Source organism: Styela clava, chromosome 8 (genome assembly GCF_964204865.1).
Source record: "Styela clava chromosome 8, kaStyClav1.hap1.2, whole genome shotgun sequence".
Taxonomy (NCBI): Eukaryota; Metazoa; Chordata; class Ascidiacea; order Stolidobranchia; family Styelidae; genus Styela; species Styela clava.
The window spans coordinates 11991621-12017773 of record NC_135257.1 but is presented as its reverse complement, the minus strand read 5'-3'; the positions used below and the strand labels follow the sequence as shown (position 1 = coordinate 12017773).

General features: G+C 33.2%; 1 protein-coding gene across 1 annotated transcript in view; it reads left to right on the top strand.

The window, feature by feature from the left end:
* Positions 1-7556: 7556 nt before the first annotated feature.
* LOC120346427 (centlein-like) overlaps positions 7557-26153 on the top strand; it is a 29711-nt gene continuing 11114 nt past the window's right edge. Inside the window, exons 1-16 of the mRNA XM_039416161.2 lie at positions 7557-7762; positions 7858-7988; positions 9323-9474; positions 10233-10358; positions 11500-11554; positions 11976-12122; positions 17817-17993; positions 19226-19329; positions 20266-20425; positions 20984-21111; positions 21884-21962; positions 22405-22527; positions 23097-23173; positions 23419-23589; positions 24366-24493; positions 25723-25912. Of these exons, the coding sequence (XP_039272095.2) occupies positions 7738-7762; positions 7858-7988; positions 9323-9474; positions 10233-10358; positions 11500-11554; positions 11976-12122; positions 17817-17993; positions 19226-19329; positions 20266-20425; positions 20984-21111; positions 21884-21962; positions 22405-22527; positions 23097-23173; positions 23419-23589; positions 24366-24493; positions 25723-25912 (1973 nt within the window). The 5' untranslated portion in view covers positions 7557-7737. The remainder of the gene's footprint in view (positions 7763-7857; positions 7989-9322; positions 9475-10232; positions 10359-11499; positions 11555-11975; positions 12123-17816; positions 17994-19225; positions 19330-20265; positions 20426-20983; positions 21112-21883; positions 21963-22404; positions 22528-23096; positions 23174-23418; positions 23590-24365; positions 24494-25722; positions 25913-26153) is intronic.

Sequence of the window (26153 nt, the reverse complement as noted above, 5' to 3'; positions counted from 1 at the left end):
GAAAATAAAACAATAACCTGCGGTACTATTTATAGATCACCACTAACTGATGAATTGAACAATGCTAACTTTCGGAATCTCTTGTCCCAAGTTCTCTCAAAGATGAACAAGTTGAATTATAATTATATAATGGGTGACTTCAACTATAATCTTATTGATGAGTCCAATATGAATACCAGCCTATTTGTTGATATTATGCACAACCTGGCCTATTATTCTCTGATAAACTGTCCCACCAGGATAACTTCAAGTTCTGCTACCTGTATAGACCACATTTGGACAAACGTATATGATAAAAAAGTTAATAGTGCTGTTTTAGCAGAATGTGTTTCTGATCATCTGCCAATTGTACAATGCTCTCTTCTAGAAAAGCAAATTCAGAACAGAATTGAAACGCTTTACCGCCAGTTTACTTCGTCCAACTTGAATACTTTTATGAACGAACTGAATTCTATTGATATTGATGACTTCAGCAGCATCCAGGATCCCAACACTTGCTTTGAAAAATTTTTTGAAAAATTCTCTACTGCTTACTCTCAATCTTTTCCTTACAAAAAACAAACAAACAGATCAAACAAACCTTGGTATGATACTGAGTTACGTAAACTAAACAAAGTCAAACAAAAACTTTATAAGAAATTAATAAACAATAAAAACATAAATGACAAGCACAAATTACAGTTCAATGAATGCAGGAACCTTTATACTCGATTGCTCTACAAAAAGAAATCAAATTATTACAAATCTAAATTTGCCTCTCACAAAGGTAACATCAAGGCAGTATGGAAAACAATTAATGAACTTATTGGTAAAAATAAAACAGGTTCTTGTCCTTTGATTGGACTCGATTGCAGTAATACACAAATTGCAAATAAATTTAATGAACACTTTTCCCAAGTGGCACAAACCCTGCTCGACTGTATGCCACAACCAGCTGGCTGTGACAAAAATTACATTTCATATCTTGGAAAGCAAGAATCCTCATCCATGTTTTTAAGGCCAACTACATCATTAGAAATAAAAAATATTATACGCGAAATGAAGCCCAAGTCAAGTTTTGGAATTGATGGTATTCCATTCAAAGTATTGAAACACGTTCCAGAACATATCATTGACATCCTGACATATATATTTAATCTTTCACTATCTAGTGGGTTATTCATTGAAAGCTTCAAGACATCTAAAGTTCTTCCTCTATTTAAAAAGGGTAGTGTTTCAGATCTTGGAAATTATAGACCTATTAGTCTTTTACCATCATTTTCTAAGATTCTTGAGAAAATAATGTATAGTAGAATGTCAAACTTCTTTGAAACTAACAATGTTTTCCACTCTCATCAATTTGGTTTCCGCAAGCATCACTCCACTGCTATGGCTGCTAATGTTTTGGTACACAAACTGACCAAGGCCTTTGAAAGCAAACAACATGCAATTGGAATATTTCTTGATATTTCAAAAGCTTTCGACACCATTGACCATTCCATCCTTTTAAGTAAGCTCTATCACTATGGAATTAGAGGCGTCCCATTCAATTGGATCAGGAGCTACCTGCAAGACAGGAAACAAATTGTGCAATATGACAACTCATTCTCTACAAATATTTGTGTCATGAAGCACGGAGTTCCACAAGGATCTTTACTTGGCCCATTATTTTTTCTAGCTTACATTAATGACATGTCCAGGTGTCTGAAATCCTCTGAGTCGATCATGTTTGCTGATGACACTGACTTGATTCTTCATGGGAAAAACCTTGAAGATCTACTCACAGTTGCGAACCAAGAACTAACCAACATTCATAGCTGGATGTTGGTTAACAAATTATCTCTTAATGCTAACAAAACTAAATTTGTATTATTCCACCCAAGCAAGCATAAAAGTGTGAGTTGTTCAAAACCACTACTGCTCAATGACAATGAAATTGAAAGAGTGAAAGAAATAAAATTTCTAGGAGTTATCTTTGATGAAAATCTATCATGGAAATCACAAATGTTGCATGTTATTGGTAAAACAAAAAGGAACTTGGCAGTTGCTGCTAAAGTATCCCAGTGCGTTGATCAATCAGCTTTACTAGCAATGTTTCAATCTCTACTACTAAGTCATATCCGATATTGTAGCTCAGTCTGGCTCCATGGTAATAAAACACTTGTCTCGAAATTGCAAAGCATTTGTAATAATTTTTTAAGAATTGTCTTTAGGAAAAGTAAACGTGAAAGCGTAAATCATTTCTATAAATCGCTAAATATACTCAAGGTTGAAGACATAATGAAATTTGAAGTATTATCATTAGTTTATGATTTTCATGACAACTCATTGTCAAACTGCTTTGACGACATACTAACCAAAACCACCTCCAATCGAAGAAGTAATTCCAATTTATTTATACCGTTTATGAGTAAATCTGTGAGTCAGCATGCCCTATGCTATAATGGACCTAAGCTATGGAACTCTCTCCCCTTGAATTTGAAGTCATTAAAATCCAAAAAATCATTTCAGAAACAAGTTAAGTCGTACTTGGTATCCAAATATTAAAAGTTATTTTCCCATAACCACACTGATATATATACTCTTTCGTATGAAATTAGCTACAACGTTTTGATAGCTCGGACACAAAAAATATTGAACCTTCATGAATGACCATGATAGAAAGTTGGGACACTCTTCACTTGCACATACTTATTTTCATGAAAATATTAAACAGCTACAATATTGCTATTGCTCCTGCAGCTGCTGATTGTTGTTGAGCCGGCAGTTAATCTCTCTCCACCTGTTCTACATCTATTGTTGGTGTGTCGGGTTCTGTAGCATGCACAGCAAATTATTTTATTTATTTATTTTTCAAATGGCTGTTTACACTCTGACATCTGCATGCGCATGTTCCCTTTTTGCTCAACGTTGGATTTTTGACATTACACATGCATGATCTTTGTTTCTATATGGGTGGTGTGATACCTTATGAGGGTTGTAGACCGTATAGTTTAGCTCCTGTACCTATTATTGTAATTAGGCGACCAGTGGAGATATATTGGATTCTCCCCTTCATTTTAATTTGTTGTGGTATTCTATGATTTGTTTTGTGTGTATACAAAATTTTATCCTAGGTTGAAGTTCTGCTGTGAAGTTGATGTGAAGGCCAACATACGAATGGTCAGTGTGGTTTGAGAGTTTCTGCATGGTTTGCGAGGAATTCACCCTGTGTCCCAACCATATTTCAACTCTGGTCTTTGAACTAGCGTTTTATAGATAGATAACTAATAATCAATATCTACTCGAAATAATAATTAATTCTAAACAAAAGTGTAGGGTAGTGCTGTTTCCAAATATGTAACCCTTGAATATCCTACTCGCAGATTTGTTTTCTGTTTTTCAGGTCGTTCTGTGATGATCAATACAATGGCTAGTTTATTGAATATAAATGGTGTCTACAACAACAAAATTCGCAGGCTGATGTCTCATCCACGATAAACTTGAACCTATTACGCCATAATAATTAAATGAAGAAATGATCCTGTGAAATAACAATACTAATTCCTTTATTCCTAATTCCTTTATCCTTGCAGAAGTCAATATCTAAGAATGAAAAAAAAAAACCTTATAACCTTAGCAACCAACATATTCCTATACCCTGTCTTTCTACCCAAATTAATTATAATTACTCATACTTATAAAGTTACTGATAGATTTAAATACTTATTGCAATCTGGACTACAATTTGGCAATAATAGGCTCTAGTTTGGGCAATGAAGTGGTCTAGCCCACCTCTTCATGCACCCAATTCTGGCAACTTTGGTTGGGCATTTTGGCATTTGACTCCATCTATAATCAGCTTGACAATATATTTTTTTATAAAAAGTTTATTTTTACTGTTCACTCCCATTTATAAAATTGATCAATTTGGCAGTGGCAATCATGATAAATTTATTAATATGGTGTGGCAAGTAATTTTTATTTATTTATTTTTTATTAACTACCAGTATGTAATTTTTCATGTTCCCTTTACTTAATAACTTCTATATGGTTGTGTGTGTGGGTGCGTGTGAGCGTGTGTGAAATATTTCAATTATTTTAGGTGAGTGAACACGTACCACATCTTCTTGGCAAAACCTTCCATCTTATATACATTCTGTACGTTTTAAACCTTATCTAAGGTTTTGTTCGCTCTCCTGATTTCATAATCAGTTTTTATTTATTTATTTTTAGCATTCATTTTATTGTTTTGCTGATTATGGAGTCGAAATAAACTTATACTTATACTTATATAGTACCACATCCACTTCTAGTTGGCCTGGCTCAACAATTTTTGCATATGTCAATCCTAACCCCCACCTGACTACGTCACCGAAAAATTACGTCATTTCGACGTCACAGTGGCGTAATAAGGCCCACCGAAGTATGCGAATGGTCGTCCAAAACTCGCAGACGATAACCCGAAATCGAGCAAGCTATTTCTCTCGTTTTCTCGTCGCAACGATCACTATCGGAGAGAGATGCCATTTCGGGCGATCGTAATTATACTTTGGCAATCCCTATGACGTGATGGTGACGTAATTTTTGGATGGCATAGTCAGGTGAGGGTTAGGAATAACATATACAAAAATCGTTATGTTACGCCCACTGGAAGTACTTGTGGTACTAAACTATACTAGACCCTATATCTGTATATTGGAATATATTAAATTAATGACATCATGGTGATGGTATGAATTTGTATTTGTTTAGATTTCTACTATATTATTCATATATATTGGAGGGAATGGGATTTCAATTGAATAAAAAACAAAAACACGGAAACAAAAAAATTTTGTGTTTAAAATATAATAATTCGATTCTAAAACCCCAAAACAAAAATTCTGTTTGGAATTTAGGTAATTTATTTAGCACAAAAAAAAATTGCTGGAACCTTTTGAAAATAGTTCAAAGATATATCTATTACTCTGACCTTGTGTCGAGTACGGTGCAAGGTAGGCTCGGATTTTATGGCACGGTAGGCTAGGTGTCAAGTGTTTGATCGATTGGTGAAATTGAAAACACTCATTTTCAATTACAGTGTTGTCCAAATAGGTAACAAATATTCCCTACAACAGAATCAAGTTATTGAAGTTAATGAACACAAAAATAATCGCGTTAACCAATCAGGCCTCGTTGTGTGACGCATTGTGCTAAGCGCTTCGAACATGATACCGTACGCCGAACTGGTAACCGGACGAGAGGCCGTGGTTCACCATATGATTAAGTCATTGTATCAGCTTTCCTCTCCCCTGGTATAGATATGTAAATCCTAGTATAGTTTAGTACGGTACCACAAGTACCTCCAGTGGGCGTTGCATAATCAATTTTGCATGTTATTCTTACCATCACCTGGCTATGCCATCAAAAAATTAGGTCACCATGGAGACACAATCACGTCATAAAGCTTGCCAAAGTATAGTTTCGATAGCCCGAAATAGCACTTACGCCGCCAATATCGTACTCACTAACGTCAGCGATCTCTCATACCGGGATTGTTGCGACAAAAAAACGAGAGAAATAGCATGCTCGATTTTTTAGGGGGGCCTTGTGAGGGCCTTATTATGTCACTGTGATGTTGTAGTGACATAATTTTTTTGGTGTCGTAGTCAGGTGAGGGTTAGGAATGACATATGCAAAAATTGTTAAGCCGGGCCAGCTAGAAGGACATGTGGTACTAAACTTACAAGACCCAACCAATCTCTGAATCTAGCCTAGTAACTATTTCCGTAGTTACTAGAGATGTATTTGTATTGGCCCAGTCTGCATTTCATGGCTTTCTTTAATGAGAAATCGGGCATGCTTTCACATATTTTGTTGTCGCAGTGCAAATCCGAAATGCCTGAGTACAATCAATTACCACAACATGTCGGAGATTGAGCCCTGGAGCCCGTCTGCAAAACAACCCATAGCCTACCGCACAAAAACAGACTTAACGGTGATCTATTCGAATTAAATGAACCAAAAACTACACACTTAAGAGTTGGTTGTTGACTGTTTTTTGGCATGCCTGCGCGAAACGAGAAATTCTCTATAATCAGTCAGTTTCAAATGTTGGACTGTTTAATTTACCACTCTTTAGATTGCCAGATAGCTTTGATTGTAAGCAATCTAAAAAAATTTGGCGTGCAAAATGGATTTTGCTCTCTTGCATTTCCAGAAAGCGCTGGGATCTAGGGCATGTACTTACCATGGTATTCGGACAGGGTATTGCCATTTGGGATAGCTTGTTTAATTCACATGCTTTGGGATATCTTTTCTTCTAGTTGAAATAATTTCCATTGTGAGTACTCTTCAAAGACAAATATTTTATCCCGTCTACTTCAGAACATTGTACGCATATCAATGAAAATCACATAATGTTATTGGAATATTTGTGATATTGGCAATTTTATCAAATGTTGATATCGGCGAATTTTCACCGGTATTGGATCAGTAACGTTGGAAAAATAGTATCAGTACATCTCAAATATTTACATTGTAAATACCAAAAGTATTATAGTATATTAGTGTCTTTCTTTATTTGGTTTAATATCATAATAGTCCATTTAAGCATTTTATTGTTACACACATCACACATGATTTCTAAATTGCAACTAACGATAATTCATAAATAATATTTGGTACTCCCGAAGTATGTGAACCAAGATGGCGGACACCGGAACGTAGTATGTGTATGGGGTTAGGGTTAGGCCGTAATTTCTTTCCAATTTTCCATATTTTAGTTTTATTAGGGGTTCAGGGACTAGTGACTCCCATAATATTTGTACTTGAAATTTCGCCCTAACCTGGTACCCATACTATACGTTCCGATGTCCGCCATCTTGGTTCGCATACTTCGGGAGTACCTAATATTTTTAACACATTTTTTTTCACGATTGTTTACAGTACCATAAGTTATTCTTTCAATTGTCTCTCTAATTCCATGTTGATTTTCCAATTTAAAAAATTTTTTGAGAGGATTTCAATGGCTTGTAAGAACAATACCTATGCTCAGCAACAAACCAGTACTGTAGTACTTAGAGCCACTCTGACAATAAACAGTATCAGCTTGATAATTGATATTGTCCAGATTAATCTCAATATACTTTAAGTCTTGTCTCGTTTTATGACCTGAAATGTTACTCTTCTAAAAGCTGTTGTTGTTTGATCAAATATAATTGGTGAATGAAAATGATAAACAGAAATAAATCCAAGATATGGATCCTCCGAAACTATAGTATCTTCTTACCTACCAGTTGCTGCTTTTGCATAGTTTTGTTCAAAGCAAAAGGCATATAAATGAACGAATGATGATAAATATCATCATCTCTATTTTTGAAAGAATTATGCATCAAAAATAAAAATCAGATCGGGTTTTTGTTGCAATGTTTAGCTACAAGTCCAGTTCTAAACCTAGTATCGCAAACTACGTGCTTGATTACAGGGCTTTGCTAGAATCAAAGTTTTGAAGTATTTGTTTAGCTGCAGCTACTGTACTTGAATTAATGTTTATCATTCAAGGCATCGATCGGGTGAAATTAAAATGAAGTTTTCTCAAATTTTCTATTTTCAGTGATAGGGCATTTTTATGAAATTTTGATATAGTTTGCACCATTCGTTTGTGTTGTCTCAACATCGCCATGAAGCTTTAATTATTGATATATTATCTAAATCAAACTCTTACTGTTTACAATTTGCATTGCAATTTTCGGAAAGATTCTTGTTGAATGCTGCCTGGATCCGATTGAAGTGAAGATGGATGCTTTCATCAAGGCTAAAGGTATTCAGCTTAAGGATTTAATATTTTAACCACTTCGCTCAAAAACATTCTCTCATTGACTGTTGACTTTTTATCTATATGATATTTCTTTGTAGATGACGAAATTGTCAAGTTATTGGCTGACAATCGTGAATTATCAGAAGAACTTCGCCAATGTCAAGCTGATAAAGAATTTGTTTGGTCGTTATGGAAACGCCTGCAAGTATCATCTCCGGACTTGACTCAGGTAATGCATGGGCATATTAAAACATATATTATTAATCATTGATATTGGACACAAAGAAGGTCTGAGAATCGTTTTGCAAAATTGTTCTTGTTTTGGGTGCTTTCCAGAAATGGATCAAAGAATTTTAAAATTTCGGTAATTATGAATGGCTGCTTTAGCTTGAACTATGTACATTTCTATGTCAATTTTTTTAATCTTCTATTAAAATGTCTATTTAATCTTCTATTAGCTCGATCCTTTGTTAGAAAATTTCTGTACTCTGAATCTGATGATCATATCAATTAAAAAAACTTAGATTGACGTATTTTAGGATGTGATGAATGTTTTTTTGTTTTTTTTGGATTTGAAAATGCATATCTGTGAAAATTATTACTGTATTTCAATTTTTTCATCATTTTATATGTCATAGTTTTATAATGAAGTGATTACATACAAATAGTTTAATAAAGTGTTGTAACTTATTCAAATTTTGGGGTTTTTTTCATGTCAAAGTTGTGTGGCTGTTCTTGTGGTTAGGCATTTTCATATTGCTTTTTAATTCTAATACCAGCATAAATTATTTTAAATCGTTATTTTTTAAATCTTTGTTTTTATAGTCAAGTTTCATGTAATCCCTTATGAAAGCACTGAACTGATGTCGTTAATTCTATGTTTTGTTAGCAAGCATCTTTTTAAGTATAGCAAGTTAGGTAATTTGGATTCATCTAATGTTTTTCTGTTAGTGGTGTATGGTGAATGTTTTTATTTCGGATTAAATCATAGGATATAAGTAAACAAACAAACCACATACATATGAATAGTGTTTAAAAGTTTCAATAAGTCATGTTCAGACATGTTGTATGTGGACTACTGTTCAATTTTTTCTGTATTGATTTGGTTAAATTCTTTGTGTTGACTTATGTTAAAAATTAGTTACTTGTGTTTAAAAGTTATATAGGTACCTACTTTTTGTGAACAAATTCAATCATAATGTTATATACATATCTCATTCATTAATTTGTATCAACCTCTATCATCAGACATCTTCAAGCGTAAGATTTCTCTCTGTTGTTTGATGCGTACAAAATTAAAATATGTCTATTAGATGAACACCTTCACCAGAGCTGTGTGGAACGTTAGTGGCTCCAGCTCTCTTCACAATTATAAATAATGAAATCTATCCTTTTCAGCTCATAATTTTCAACCACATCCCCATGGCTGAGTCATTCTGTCAACTTGTCGTGAAGTTCTGTCAAATCTCATGAAGTCTGCTTATCAATTCTGCTATAACTGAATAACTGAAATTAATTTGGATGTTGGAATTTTGTTTATCTTATATAATTGTCATTTTTCAGGCAATAAGTTTGGTTATGCAACGTGAAAAAGAGAAATGTGAAACGAAAGACAGAAAAGTTCTTGAAATCCTTCAGTCGAAAGACGAACAGATCGAAAATTTACAAGATACTGTGACATCTTTGAAGAAAGAAGTTGATAAATTAGTTCAAATGTAAGAATGATTGTATTCAGGACTAGTGAATGACAATCAGAATTTTGGTTATTATATATGTGTTTGTGTCTGGCATAGCAGAGAGTGGGCCTTTCGCTATATATTTTGGTCTCCAATTATTCTGAAATGCAATTATTCTAACTTGTTCTATTGTTTGAACACTTGACGAACTATTACTCTTTGGAAAACCTTACTCTAGTTTGAACGACAATCCTAACAAAATTGTTATAATCGTTAAATTTTCAAATATTAGAATCATGGTACCATTTGTGAGAAAGGCAAACTTCACTCAAAAAAAAAATATTGATTGCGAAAGAATCTGGAAAGGAGGACGTTATAAAATTAGTTTCATTTTAAATTTAATTTGATGTGCATTCGTGTTTTGAACCAAAATAATTCTAATAATTATGAATTTAAGGAATATGATATGAATATTTGGAATATGATCACCTGAGTGACATGTCTCCTTAGTTTTTCTACTACATTCTTGTATTTTCTTAACTTGAATTCATCAACACAATTGTGTAGACACAGCCTCAACAAAGTATTCAGTAATCTAAAACCGATCCCATAATTTTTGAATTGTCAAACTGACAACAAAAAAAGTTTTTATCATATCACAGAAAATTTCCTTGCAACTTGCAAAACCATAATATTAAAATTATAGCCATCAAAGCTGCTATTCAATAATAGTAATAAATATAATTCCGATTTAAAAACGAGAAGGGCATTTGAGCATAATTCGCGTCAATTTACAGGAAATCGTCTTTAGAAGAGACAAGATCATTATTAACAACAGAAAATGAAGAACTGAAACGAAACAATGATGTATTGAATGAAAGGATGGCAAGGATAGAGGCAGTAGGAAAGGATCATTCTGTTGGGTGAGAATAACTATATATCTGGGATTTGGGAATATTACAAAGTATAAGTAATTGCTATACTTTTCTTTAGAATAAAAAGTAAAAGCTGGTTTCACTTTGTTTTAAGTAGTTAGTTAATTAGTTAAAACTCTAAAATTTAAAGATCAATTTGAATCTAAATGATCAGAGAATTGGGGTTTGTTGCCAGAAACTACGCAACACAGCTCAGCTTTAAAATAGCAAGTGGCGGCTAACTGGTTTATTTATGAGAATACAAGCACAACTGCTAATGAGCAAACAGTGTAGTTCAAATACCTATACAGACAAACTCCACTAGCGAATAAAAGGAAGTATAATTATCCTTATCAACAACTTTCTTTTTTTATTTATTGCTGTGATTAAGATTGCCTGTATACCAGGGATGTCCAAAACGAATCAAATATTCGAATACATTCGAAATTCATTATATTCGATATGGTAAATTTTAAAATCTAGGAATAATTTGAACATTTTTATTCAAAAATTAGGGTTTTGAGATGTCAGACAAGTAGATCAAATCATGCAAAATCTGCTGGTAAAAAACAACTCAGAGAAATGAATGACATTTTATGTTGTATCTCTTTAAATGTGATCAACAGGAAAATAGTAATTGATGTAATTTTCCAAATAAACGTGCCTTCAGTTTAAAATGTATTCAATATTGCATATTCAAAAATATTTTTTCTAAATGTATTCGGAATAGTAAAATATTCGGTTTTGGCCATCCCTGCATATACCCAGCTCAGCGTTTTTAGAGTTCCCTCATTTAAAATCTTCACTTACAATGGTATTGAACAGTTTTGCATTACCCTCAGAATGCATGAGAATATAATTCCCGAAGGAACCATATTCAATTATATAAACTCTTTGTGAAGTGTTTTCTCAAAAATTATGTATATTAAACTTTGTTAAACAGCCTGTATATTGTTGAGCCCATATCATACATATCCGTAGTTATCAATTTTTCATTGAATGTTCAATCGATTAAATATCTAAGATAACCCAATTGGTTCTGCAAAATTGTTGATTGATTCTTCTGTTCACTTAAATAATTCCAATAATTTGTAGCCTTTGTAGTATTTTATTTAAAAAAAAACATCTAATTTTGAAAATTTATTTTTAGGTTAAAAAAATCTGTTGAAGATTTGAAGGAACAAAGAGATTCCTTGAATGATAAGGTTTGAACTATTGTTGTGAATAATCTATTCCAATCTAATCTAAGATAAAATAATATTGTCCTCAGTAAGAATATCTGCAAATTTTGATGTACCGGTAAGCTATTTACAGATTTATAATCTTTATCATAACCATGGTTCCTGGTGAATTTGAAATGTCATATCATGGAATACTTTGTAAGTGGGATAGCTTCATGTGACACGCTGGACCCAATCTTGTTGGCATTGTTTGTTGAAAGTTTTAGTTCTCCATGCTCACCCTACAGTTCTGAATTGTTGAAACTCCGGGCATCTTCTGTTTACATTTTGAATAATATTTTATATTTGGAATTCAATTATTGGTGATTTTTTTGTATCCAGTAAAAATTTTGTCTACTGTTGTGTCGACTCATTTGAATAATTCAAATTTTCTTGTCATTCCCAGGTGACCAAACTTTTGATTGATCTGCAAACAGCTAGAATGGAGTCGCAGACAAATGAGGCTGAAAATGAGAAGTTGAAAAGGAAATGCAAAAGTTTAGAAGAAGATAATGGAGAACGTATGACTAAATGTCAAAAATTACAAGCTGAGGTATGTGTAATGGTAGCATAAGGTAGTATGCAGATCTGGTTCAAATTTAAACTTTGCATTTGCTTTATATGTTATGATTTCGAGTCAGCGTGACCAGGGATGGCCATTTCCGAATACTAAACTATTCCGAATACATTCTAAAATAATGTTTTCGAATCTGGAATTCCGAATACATTCTAAAATCAAAAATAACTCATTTTTGTTTTAGTTTATTAAAACCCAGTAAATCAAAAAAAAAAGCTTCAATAGAAATATCAGAATAAAGCCACAGACCAACAGTATATGTACACAAAGTAATTGATAATTTATAGCTATCAATAAAAAATAATAGCAACTTGTGACACAGTCAGTTTATTAAAATTATTCACTTTGTACAAATGACCATATGAAAAGATAGCCAAGGGGTTGTCTGACGCTTTCTATCATTGGTATCACGATATTACGATAATAGTCTATTGACAAAAATACTACTTGTATTCAGATAATTGTGTATATTTTCTGTGAGTAATCAAATTTATTGGCAATACAGGCAACTGAAACAAGCGACAACAATCGAAAATCCATTATGCCTTTAAAAATTCTAATATTTAAGCTTGAGTATTCTACCACCTACCAGTATAATTGTATATTAATTTATGTGAACCATATTGTTAATATGTGTAACATATTGATGTGTTTGAAATTAGAAATAAATTAATAGAGAATAGATGACCACCACTGCCAGCCAGGCCAGGATTTTCGAAATCGGGAATTCCCATTGCCGCCTGTAACGCCCACCGCGCTCGTTAATTAAAAGAGCCGTCTTTTCAGCGTATAATGATCATCCTGTTACATAAAATATTCAATCCATGACAACTACGAGATTCTAAAATATCTTTATATATTAATTTATTGTGTCCAACGTAACTCGCGTTTGCTTCTTCTTACGCCAAAAAAAACCCATTATTATTCGGTCCACAGCAATCTGTGACCTAAAAGTACGATATAAACCGCCTGATGTATTTAATTTTAATACGTATTTTTGCAATCTTGCCAACTCGGTATCGCCGTTAGAAAAATCTCAAATAATGATATAAAATCCTGTTAAGTGTAGTGTATAATTCATTTCATACAATGAATATACATATGAAGTTTAGCAGTAAATTAAAAATACATAATATCGCCGCGATTATGCCATCTGTTAAAAGAGTCGACTTTTACAACAATTGATATAATAACGAATATATATTTTGCTGTTGTGCAAAGTGATGAATTCGTGACCGATACGGGCATATTTAAAATGTATCGCTTTATTAATTTAATTGTCTTCAATTTAATCTGCGGTTGCGTCGACAAAATAAAATCCTCACCACTCTTATATACCATTGCAATCCGCGATCATAAGAATAAAACATGTGGTAAACTGCCCGATTAAATAATGTTCAGATCCGTATTTTGCGAATTCGGCAAATATTTAGATGTAGGCCTACTTGTTAACAGTGACTCCGCTCAATCGAAATGCTGCCACTCTGATTATTTTTAGATAAAACCGTTCGAAAAATACATAAATCTGCTGTAACATCTCACTCAGAGTAAAATTTATTTCATCACAATAAAATTGATTGAATATACTTTAGATTAATTATATTATATACATTCTCACAAACCGGGAAAAAGTCGCGTTTCAAACCTTGTATAATGTTAACACGAAAATATTCGACGGCAATTTGAAGTAATGGATAATCAGGCAAATCCCGCCCTCAATTCGTGACTATATGTTTCTAAACGCCCGACCAAACATAATGTTGCGTTGTCTTTAGAAACTCGCCGCCGTTGAACGTATTTACCAGATTCACAATTCCGTGCGCGTACAAAAATAAAATAATTGTCATCGTTATCGTGGAACAAATTTGTGGAAAATTTTCGTTTTAGAGAAAATAACACAAACGTAAAGGCGTTTACGGCCTAAATAACACGTTATGCTGATAAGTGATGAAAACAATCACGCGCAAGTTTCTATCGAGAATGTTTTCATCCAACGGAAACGTCTTGGAAGCGGCGTCGAAAATGTGTGACGTCACACAAATATATTCGATATTCTTATGAACGCTAATTCCGATATTCGAATGACGAGATATTCGAATACATTCGAATAGTTTATTCGAATTGGCCATCCCTGAGCGTGACCAAGAGTGTTAAAAATGGGTCAGCTATATTCTGTACCAGAATAAATTTTTTTTTTTTTAAATTCATTATCTTCATACACGGATAGATCGTGGCTTCTTTTCTTGAGTCTTGATTGTTTGTGAAAAAATGTTATAGCTTACCAACATTAGGATGTCAACCGCGAAACGAACTCGGTGACAAAAAACAATGAGCGATTATGACAAAATCAAGAAGTAAAAGAATGCCGAGATTTTAGTCTTCTAATAATTTCCTATCTTTTATAGTGTGGGTGTAAGGTTCGAATTGTCATTATTTCTATCTTTTAATGATGTTTTATGCCATCCACTTAGACTAAGGCTCTGTACAAGCAGCTGCTGCTAGGTAAAAAAATTACCAACTTTTGGAAGGATCAGACAGAACCTTTCCACTTATGCATTACCTACCCAATTTATTATGCCATATTGAGTGGTATGTTATTAAATGCTATTAATTGATGAATTCCAGGATTACTTTAACATCACCAACTCTTTTTGAATTGATGGACAACATGATTTGTTACCTAACTAAGTTGTTTCTGATTTATATTTGTTGCCATTTCAAATTGTCTTTGAATCTCATTGCAAGTCTCTCTGGCAGTTTGTGTCGTCAGTGTTCGAGTATTGGAGTCTTTAAAAAAGTCATTTTATTTAACAGAAAAAAGGCTTTTGCCTCATTCTGGTATACACTAGATGTCACCATCGCATAATTTTGGTGCAGAGTGTAGATTGTGATGTTTATCATTGAAGGGTTGAAAGCTCACAACTCTGCCCAATCAAATTGTATAATTTCAGGTTGCAGAAACCATATCTCGAACTGAAATCTTTTTTACAGTTGCAGTTTCAATCCCATTCAAACCATATTACAACAATCTTGGTCTTTGTATTACAAGACAAATATTGATTGTACATTTTTTCCTCATCTGGCAGTTTATCCTATTGACCTATTTGACTCATATTTGTATTACCCTCCTAACTGACCAGTGAATGTAGATCACTACAAAACTGGGGGCACTTTTACCTGGTGTTGTCATTTATGTAATTTCTGATGGGGTTTTCCAGTTGGTGGCGCCAAATTGTGTATAAAATTTTTTGGTGTCTCAGAAGCAGGAATCAAATGGTGGCAGCCTGGCAGGAGTCAAATGGCAATTCAAATTCCGCAGAAAATCAATTTGTTTAATATTTTTATATATTTTCATCCCATTCCCATGTTACAAAAAGTAAAAGGGGACTTTTTGGATAAAAGAGGATCTTTTCATTCAGGGATGTGAAGTTTAGAAAAATTTACAATTGTCTCAGCCTCTTAGCTCCGGGTTGTAGAAAATTTTAACTCTTGACTCCAGCTCTGAACTCTGGAAAAATCAAATTTTGATAAAAACTTGGCATATGAAATCCTTCTTTACTAGCATGTTAGGAGCTCTTGAAAAATCTTGATGTTTTTGAATTTTTGTAGAAAATTTTGTCTTCATTATCATTATTAAAACTGTGATATTCCAAGTCTGGAGTATTTGAAATTTAGACCTCAGCATTCAGACTCAGTGAATTTGCAAATATGACTCCAATAAAAACATGCCAAACTTCTGACTTTGTCTTCACACCCCTGGTACTGCTAAATTTGTGTGTTTTATTGTTGTTTAAGTTGAATATATAAAATTTAGGCACCCTGGTTCATACAGTCACACAAAGCATTTACAATACAAAGCAATACAATGATTAGTATCTAGGACTGTTAACATTAGTTGTTAACAACGCTTTACATATGTCAATGTGTATATGTTTATAGTAAACATAGGGTATCCTTACATCAAAAACACAAAAACATTTGTTAAAAGACAATTCAAATAGAAAATTTCATAATCCTCAAACATACTTGTTCAAGCATTGGCCATAGAAAAATTATACAAATCTAGCTATAAAGTATACAAAAAAATTCCATTTCATACTTGGTTTATTTATTGTCTATTTCAATCTTCACAGAGAAGGGAAGTCATTGTTTTGAATATTTTGGGCAAGCTACAGTTAGTTTTCAAATGGATATATTGAATGTAAATTTGGTTGTATTTAACAAAGCTCCTATAAACTGCTTAGAAACAAAATTCCACGATGTTTGTTTCGATGATCCGCAATGAAAAAATGTTTTTTTGTGGTGGATTATATTTCATTGTCTACTAATCCTGCATAGCATTTTATGGCTCCATAAGGAGAACAACATTTTGTACAAAGTAGTTTGTATAGAAGATTGTACTGGACAATATGAACTCAATGGTCAGAATCTAAGCTGTAGGGTTTCATTACAGTTTGAGTAAGTTTTACTAATTTACTGTGCCATTTAGTCTAGTGCTGTGGTATTCGAAGCTGTTTTTTTTTAATTGTTATGGTTTTATGAGATCATATGAAAAGGGTATTTTTGTGCGTTGTAAAAGATAATACTACGCCATATACTGGTATAGATTAAATTGTAATGAATCCAATTTCAGTAAATATTAGCTACAGGTAGTTGTAGCTTAATTGTTGATCAAGATAGTATAGATGAAATAGATAACTGGCAGTGGCAACATACCGTACTCTTGATCCAGTCTAGTTTTTTTTTTTGATATCTTCGCTGCAAAGCTTTTTACTTTTTATTGTAACAGCAACTTCCAAAGCAATAATGAAGGTTAAATATAGGAAAGAAATATCTGTGCCATGAAAAAAATAGATGGAAATTATAGCTTTTGCTTTTTTTTTTCAAAGGAAGCGAAGTTCATCTACTTTCTAGTCTAGTACTTGTTGACATTTAAGAAGTGTTCTCAAGATATGTTTAACAGTATCCTTAGCGAGTCTAGTTCAAAGTTCAACAAACTCGTGTCACTAAAAAAAAAATTAGAAATAATTAGCATTTTGTGAACTGATGAATCATTATATGCTGATATTTAAATTCAGAAATTCAAAATTATTATTAGTTATTATATTCAGGTTGTTTATGGAGTCTAAAATTTTTTAAATTGCAAAGGGAATTCATTATTACAATATATAGTTTGTTGACCCCTACAGTTGTATGAAGTTAATTAGAAACTTGAATAAACACTGAATAAATAAAACAAACCTGGTTAATTAAGATATATTGATAACTGACTTTGCAACAAATTTAAATTATAACAGGACTTCATAAACAGGGTGTATTTTATTAATTTTAAGACTTTTTATATATTCCTAGCAGTAGCTGCTTGGTGCAGCAAATATGAAATTGTAGAATTTCTTCAACAGATTCATTATTCATTTATCTTATTATGCGATTGCTTTATTGAACAGGTTTTGGTAAGACAATGTTGTCCTATCATTAGGTGTAATGTATCATATTAAATTTGAAAGCTTCCTTCTGTAAATTTCTTGTGTACCACTGATTTGCTGCTCATTAGTATGATGCCCACCTAAATAAGCCTCAAATTTTAACACTTTCAGGATTACCGTTGAATTGATTTGATTTTATTAAAGAAGGAATAAAGATGACAATCCTACTGTCTTTTTTATCTAGAGAGAATCATTATCTGAAGAAGTATTGAAATTAAAGACTGATTTATCACATTATCGAGACGGTGAAGATTCAGCGAGAAGAGAACTTGATTCTAAATCTCAAAGTCACTTTGAAATAAAACAATCTTATGAACAATTAAAAAGCCGCACAGAAGAACAAAAGAGTATTATTTTACAAGTGAGATATGTCTTTAATTTAAATTGTTTTACAGTAAAAAAAATATAAATTGATAAAAGGATGTATAGGCTACCTGTGCAGTAAATTATCTATAATGTTTTATCAAAAGTCAAATAGATGCCTCGAGATTATGTCTTGATTGTGTCATTTTTCTTCCATTTTTTTTTAATCTTAGGCAAAAATATCGTCACCAGCTAATCTACTCAAAGAGCAGACAGCTATATATTGTCACCCACTCTAACTGGGGTCCACACTGATAGTTTTTCTCCAACTCCCATCTAAAACTTTTGTAAATTGAAATATTTTCATCTCAAGTTTGTATGAAGGATATAGTTATGTTCTATTAATAATATCTTATGGAATTCTCTGTTCCATTATTTTATGTATGCATATATTTTACATTGTAATTCCAGTAAGTTATGCTTTTAAGTGATTCATTGCATGATTCTTGAGACACGTTTTTCCACTATTTTTAATCTGTAACATTTTGACTGACCACTCAATGTAGCCACTTTGATTCTGGCTACAGTATCCTGGTTGTTGGTACAGCGGATCCACTAATACAGGGGTTCCCAAACCGCGGCCCGCGTAACGATATAAAATGGCCCGCCGAGCTTAAGTGAAACAATGAAATAGATTTTGTTTCTACCTTTTTACAATCTAGAAACCACCTATTGTTATGTCATTATCACAGTTTAAGCTCGGTGTTCATGGTAACCATTCGATTATGCCGGTATCGGTATCTCAATTATACGTACCGTATTAGGATTACATAGGGCAGTAATTTAGTTATCAGCCGTATAAGAAAGGTTAGAGATGTCAAATAATATACAAGACTCTGAAAACAGATGTTACTCCGATAAATGGCATCGTTCGTATTTCTGTATTGAAAAGAATCACACTTCAGCGATTTGTCCACTTTGCCAACGAACTATTCAAGTTATAAAACAATACGACATAAAGCGCCATTATGAATCAAACAAACATGTTTAAAAAAATGTCAAATGTGAATCCACAGAACCCCAGCTAAACCGTTGCACACTTTCGGGCACTACACTCTTCCGGCCCACGAACACCCTTTCGATTCTAATTTTGGCCCGCGGCCAATAAAGGGAAAAAAGGGAACCCCTGCACTAATACAAAGAGATATAGAGGGCATCAATAGCTAGCTAGATACATGCTACTCTAATCAATTATAATTGTTATTTTTGATATATATTTCCATAATTCAGCTCCAATCACTCAACAATGACGCGCAAAGTGTTTTAAAAGATCAAGAGAAAGCATATAAAGAAGAATTAAGCAAAAGTCATAAAATTTATTCAGAACTAGCAAGGTAGGTTCAATCATTGTACAAAGAATAATTTCATTGTGGTTCAATTCTCACACGACTGTAATGAATCATGCATTTTGTTTGTCAAATGCACTCTAAAATATTATTCAATTACTCTGGTGTTTGTGGCTCTAGAGTTCTATTTTTTTTCAAAACGGCAATATAAATTTTTGTAATAGATGTATATATTTTACAACATATATACTTCCACTTATATAATACGATTTTGTACTTTTCCCCTTCCGCATCAAAAAATCACCAAATTTTACCCATGAATAAGGGCTTGGCATTCCAAATCGAATAGTAAATTATTCGAATCGGTAAAAAAATTTCGATTCTCGCCATCTTTTTTTGCCTGCTAAAGGTCGAGGTGATTCCTCAATTTTTTTTGGTAAAGCCATATTTTTACAATGCAATTTTTTTCTGTGTGGGTTTTTGATGAAATATGTTTCTTATCATGTGTGAACACTCAGTGAACTGTATGAGTGATATATTCTATGTTTTTAGTAATTTATGTGACAAGAGACCCAGTAGAAGAAAAAAATCACATACAATCACATATATCTTCCAAGTATTTGAGATTTGATTGACGAAAAAAGTATTCGATTTGATTCTGAAATCACCAATTATTCTAAAATGCCCAGCCCACCCATGAACAATGTGGATTATTTTTCTCACATGACAATTCTATCTGCCTTCCGCTCTGTACATGCAGTCATTGATATGTATGAGCTGCTGTATACTGTAAGTACCGGTGGTGTCAACAAAGTGAAGTCCAACACTTCAACAACTTGGGTTAGGCAATCACATGCCATATATAGTGATAAGAACCCTTTCTGAGTGACTTTTTTCTTTTTAGAAGTAAGAAAATAATTTTTATTTCTGTACAATACATTTGATAACAAATAAAATACCTTTTTTTGTCTAATTTATTTTAAGAAAATACGAATCACTGCAAAAATCATACCATAATCTTGAAAGAGTTCATGAAGATTTGAAAGAAAACGCAGAAACGCTAGGCATAACATCGCGTAAAACAGGGAAAGACAACTGGAAAAGAGCACTGGCAATGGCATCTGGTCATAGAAGAAGAAGAACTGTGAATACAATTTTTATTTATTGTAATATAATATAGTTAACAATGTTATTTCTTACGCGATTGAGATATTATTTCTATCTTAGTTGTGGTTATATCGAATAACAGCAAAAAGACCAGTCTTTTACCTACCTGGGTTATGGTACACTATGATGTGAGTGAGGGTCACCCCCTACCCCATTAGATAATTCACTTCCCACATCAACTTCAGAGGATCGTTTACCCCCTAGAATGTTTAATACAGCCTAAATTGTTTGAGGGTCACTCAAAGTATGTGGATGTGGCTTCATTTTTTGTGGAGAATGAGGGGAACTATTTCACTGTTTATTTCCCAAAAGATTTTGTTAAGCTGGGCCGCACTGCTGGACATAAGGCTTGTCTCATGATGCCTCCAATCTTCTAAACATAGATTTATAATTCCAATCAACCAGTATTCTTCTTATGTCCCAAGTCCCTGTTTTATTATCATCCTTGTACTTTTACACCAAGCTGCATCCTTGTGTATTTCTAACCTTTGTTGTTACTGTTAAATTACTGGTACTATGAAGAATTTGTGTTTAGACTAATGTTGATGAGGTCGATGATTTAGAAGTTCATGTTGCTTCACAACAAGACGAGATCGATGTATTACGGAGAAGATTGAAAGAAAAAACTGTTCAATTAGCAGAAATGAAAAATTCAGACTATTTGTAAGAAGCTTATCAAAATTTATATACCTCATAATAAATAGTATCTTTCTTAATTGTGTGAACTGTGAGCAATATTAGGAGATCTTTCACTGTTTTATGATGAGAATTGTGGGTTAGAAAAATTTGTTATTCCATTAAATTGATTCAATATTCCAGATTGTAGTATTCTAGTAAGATGAGTTGTAGGCAATCCATGGTGCTCCCGAAGTATGCGAACCAAGATGGCGGACATCGGAACGTAGAATGGGTAACAGGTTAGGGTTAGGCGATAATTTTTTTCCAATTTTCCTTATTTTAGTCCTATTATCAGTTCGAAGACTAGCCAAGAGCCTCCCGTAGTATTTATACCTAAAATTATGGCCTAACCCTAACCTAGTACACATATTACATTCCGATGTCCGCCATCTTGGTTCGCATACTTCGGGAGCCCCCAATTCATTTCAAATTATTTTTTTTGCTTCTAACTTACAGTCAAGGGCGTATTCAGGAATTCTTAATTTTTTTTTCAATAGCCAGGTTAGACCGTAACAGCCAGCAGGTCTGTGGGTATTCGAGAGTCTTGGGGTCATAAAAGATGTTTCGAGATTCGAAAAAATGCTATGTGTGATGCAGAAAAATGCTTTTTTTTGTATTTTAAAGGGAGAGGGGTTCCGACCCTTGACCCCCCTGCTTACACTCTATGCAAATATGTGACCCAGTTGACAGTATACTGTCTTAGCCAATTCTTTCCATTAGTAAACTTAAATGAATATGTAATTGTATTATTTTGCAGTCCTGTGAGAGATAATGGAAAATTTTTGTCAGAACATACATTCTCACCAATCATTGAAAGAAGAGGAAGAGATAAGGAGGTACGGTATACTATTCTAAGTAAATATTATACTCAAAGTGCTAGATAAACTTATGTCTGATGCAAGTTTGTTTGATTTTTTTATAACCTTCTCTGTTTGTGGTAACTCAATATGTAGTACACTTTCAAGAGGCTCCTCTGTATATTTTTGGTTATTTATTAATAGTTTGTAGTTGTTGAATTTATAAAACAGATATTTTAGTTCTTGAATTCTATAAATAAATTTTTCAAATATAAATTATGTTAAGTTTTGTCCTAATAACTGTGTCTAATTTAGCTTATTTTAGGTACAAGGCTTGCAAAAAATTTGAATAAGTAGTTTTTCTTTAGACTGACATAATAGCCTGTCACTATGTTGCCATGGTGTTACTGATTACACAACTTGTGGTATAAGTTACCATGATCAGCCTTTCGCTGTTCGTTATTTGTTATAATTTTTACAGTTGCCGAGTCAAAGGTCAGCTCGTTCTTTATCACCGAATGGTCGTCAAATGTCTTTTGTAAATCGACGTTTGCAAGCAACAGAAGAAAAACTAGATTCAACAAAACGATTACTGGATTTGAAAGTATTACATTCAACTTTTTATTCATTGTATAAGACATACCTAATCAAGGAGAGATGGCATCTAATTGAGCATGCGTATTCAATGGATATTATTCAAAGATCTTATCAAATGATAATGTAGATCAGATGTATATCAGCGAGTCTCAGCTGCTTCAGCAGCATCCTAGATTCCTAGGGTTTCATCACATTCCAGGGGATCAGCGAGTTAGATGCCTGAACAACATATGATGTGTTTTTATGTTTTTTTTATTTTTTTTTATAAATATTATGTTTGTGTGTGTAATATGGGTGAACTTACACATGTGTTTCTATGTGTTTTAAACCTTATCAGAGATTTTGCCAGTTTTCCCGATTTTCTCAATCTACCATGAGCTCTTTGTTTTTTTCGTGCTTTTTTTTCGGAGAAATCATAATAAACTTTTACTAATTTTTGACATGGTTCACAGTGATTCACACCTTCTTTGAAGGAATAAAAGCAAACAAGAATGATTATTATCTTTCAAATTACTGATTCAAATATACCGATATGTAAATAAGATGTAAATGATAATGTTTTATTCTATATCGCAGAAAGAAGAATTGAAACAATTACAGAAGGCCCATGACAAGCGTTTGGGGAGATTAAAAGAAGTTCAAGCCCATTACAGGTTTGTATTGCAGATTGTAGTAATTTTAATGCAGCGTGTCAATTTTTTATTTCAAAACTACGGAAGATTGTTTTTTCAAGTGAAAATTTATGTTTTGTGATTCATTTACCGTCTTTTCTTCGCCCTTCTAATATTTTGCGTAGGTGTAGTTCTTAAAATTTTAAAATTGGTTTGAAATTTAATTCAAATATTCAAGGTACTAATTAAAAGCAATATGAATTGACGAGATATTTTGTTTCCTTTAGGGAGCTGAAAGAAACTCTTTCTGAAAAAGATGTCCTTTCTCCAAGAAAGAGCAAATCTAAAAAGAAAACAAAACGTCCTAATATTATGGACATGAGACAGGAAGATTGTGATGCTGTTTGGAATGAACTTGCTTACTATAAAAGAGAAAACAGGAATCTAATACACGAAAAGTAGGATTCACTTTTTTATTTAGATTTTTATTAACTTCGAATATATTCTATTTTCAGCCTGTCATTTTGACTTTGTGGATTCAGTTCTTTAGTTTTTGTTTTTTTTTGATCAGGGGATTAACCTAGTTTTGACTTTTGTAAGCATTTAAACGGCAAGTTAGAGGTATTGTTTATGAATAGGTTGATCCTTATGTTTTTTATGTCATATTATCATGGTGTAACAACTGCGAACAACTGCTGTTGTATCAATGGTAAAATTTCTACACACAGTCAATGATTTGCTGTTCATTGATTCTAATTCTTTGCTTTGCTTTCCGAATATGAACACAGGGCTGGGGATTTGGTTCGAAATCACAATGGGCTTCGGACCCATATTGTATTTTTTGCGTCAGAGCTGCGCTCCAACTTAGGCTTCATACCCATTCCCGATTTTTCGGTGTTACCACTACCTTTAAACCATCAGCCTAAATGCAGTTTTGTGACAGCAGGACTCAAAGCTATTTTATAAGGGTATCAAAATTGAACTTTTAAAAAAAAAAATATAAATTTAACTAAAAATTCGATTTATTTGTATGAAGTATGAATTACCAAATTATAAATGTGAATAAACAATAGGATGGTTAGGATATTGAGCCACTAAAATTTCTGGTAGCTCCTACTCCAGCTTCACCCAAATGTCACAGCTCTTTAATTTAACATTAATTTAAACCCCTCTTGTGAAAAGGTTTGACTCAAACAAATTTTATTTTTAATATTTTTGCTTCCAACGATTACAGACTTTCATTAGAAGAAGACTTGGATAATTTGAGAGTGCAAGCAGCAATGGATAAAGCAACAGTTCAAGAATTGAATATGTGTTTAAAACAAGAAAAAGATGATCTCATGACAAAACTGAGAAATAATAGTATGTGAACATAATATTTTTGAAAAATAGGATAATAACATAGAAAATTCTGATTCATGTCATAATATAATCTTCTCAATTGTAATGAATTCTTTTGTCAGATCATAAGCTTCTTGCATACAATTTTTTTTTACCAAAGGGGCCATGAATCACTGTGTAGTGTGTATAGCAGTAGTTCTCAACCTTTTACTGACTGCGTACCGCTTTTGTGTTTTTACTTTGGCCGCTTACCACCGACAAAACCCCCTGTTGAGATGGGGAACAGTGGCACAAGAAACGCGCTATGGGAGTATTTAATGTGACATCCATTTTTAGACCTTCGTGCAAATTTTTAACATATTAATTATATGCAGTAAGCCAGTAACAACATATTACTTGCGTGCAAAATGGCGAGAGAATTTGCGTTGTCTACCGTCTGAGCTGAAAGACTCTGGTGAACACATTTTGATGGACTCTAGCCGCTATCAGGAACTGCCTAACCTAGTCTCCAAATTATTTAATAATAAAACTCAAGATTATGCCGATCAGCCAACATATACATCAGGTAGCAATAGTAACAACAGTATGATGTATAAAGGCGCTTTCATGGTATCTTGGCTCTTCGATGTCAATTTCTGGAGATGCATTGTGGACGTCACACGTCGGGGTCAGGATTCATTTTAGGTGGGCAGGAGTGGGTGGGGGCGATCTCTATCTATATTCCCGTTCAGCAAATTTATTCAGTAATAATGATGAAGAGAAAGCGTTGCCGCCATATTTTGGCCAACGCAAAAGTTAATTGTTGCAATAATTCGCGTACCACAGGTTGAGAACCACTGGCCACTGGCAACCACTTATAGGTAGCGTAGGACCATGATAAAAAATTAAATGAACCCTTTTATTATATTTGTAAAATGTTGAATGTTCAATCATTAATTGGCTATTATAGCCTGGGTTGGGGTTCCCGGGGCAGGAAAGTTTTGCACAAAAACATTTTGCAATATCTGCGGAGATTTGTTGTACCCAAAAATTAAAGGTCGGGGTACTTGACCTGCTTCTGCATTACTAGTAAACAAGACTGGTAACTCAATAAGATGTCGTGGTTTGCCTCGCAATTTAGCAGCCGTATGAAAATCCTTAGAAAATATCCAAAGTATACTTAGCTCAGTTCCTTGGAAATTCTTTTTGTTTGGGATGTAGTTGCTTGTTATGATTTCCAGCATTTAACAATGAAAATTTTCCTATTTCAGTGAATGGAAATAGATTGAGTAGCACACCTAAGAAAAGAGAAACATCTCCTGATAAAGCAGGTTCCCCTGTTTCATTCTTAAACACAACTCTTCGTCATATCGTAAAAAATCTTGAAAGAAAATTAGAAAATGCAACAGAAGATACAAGACTATTGAAAAAAGAAAAAAGCCAGCTTCTCAAGGACATAAGGTATGCTGGTAGCATGTACCATGCTTCACGAAATGACACCATTGAATATGAGTTACTGTTTTCATTAGCCATAATTTCGTTTGTAGCGATCGGTGTCTTTTTGCTTGTTTAAATTCAAATAATACAATTACATATATATATAAAATTTCGTTTTAATTAAGATTAAAATTGTTAAATACAGACAATAATCTCTTTCAACAATCTTTCATCAGAACACCTTTTCTATTGAGTTTGTATCTTG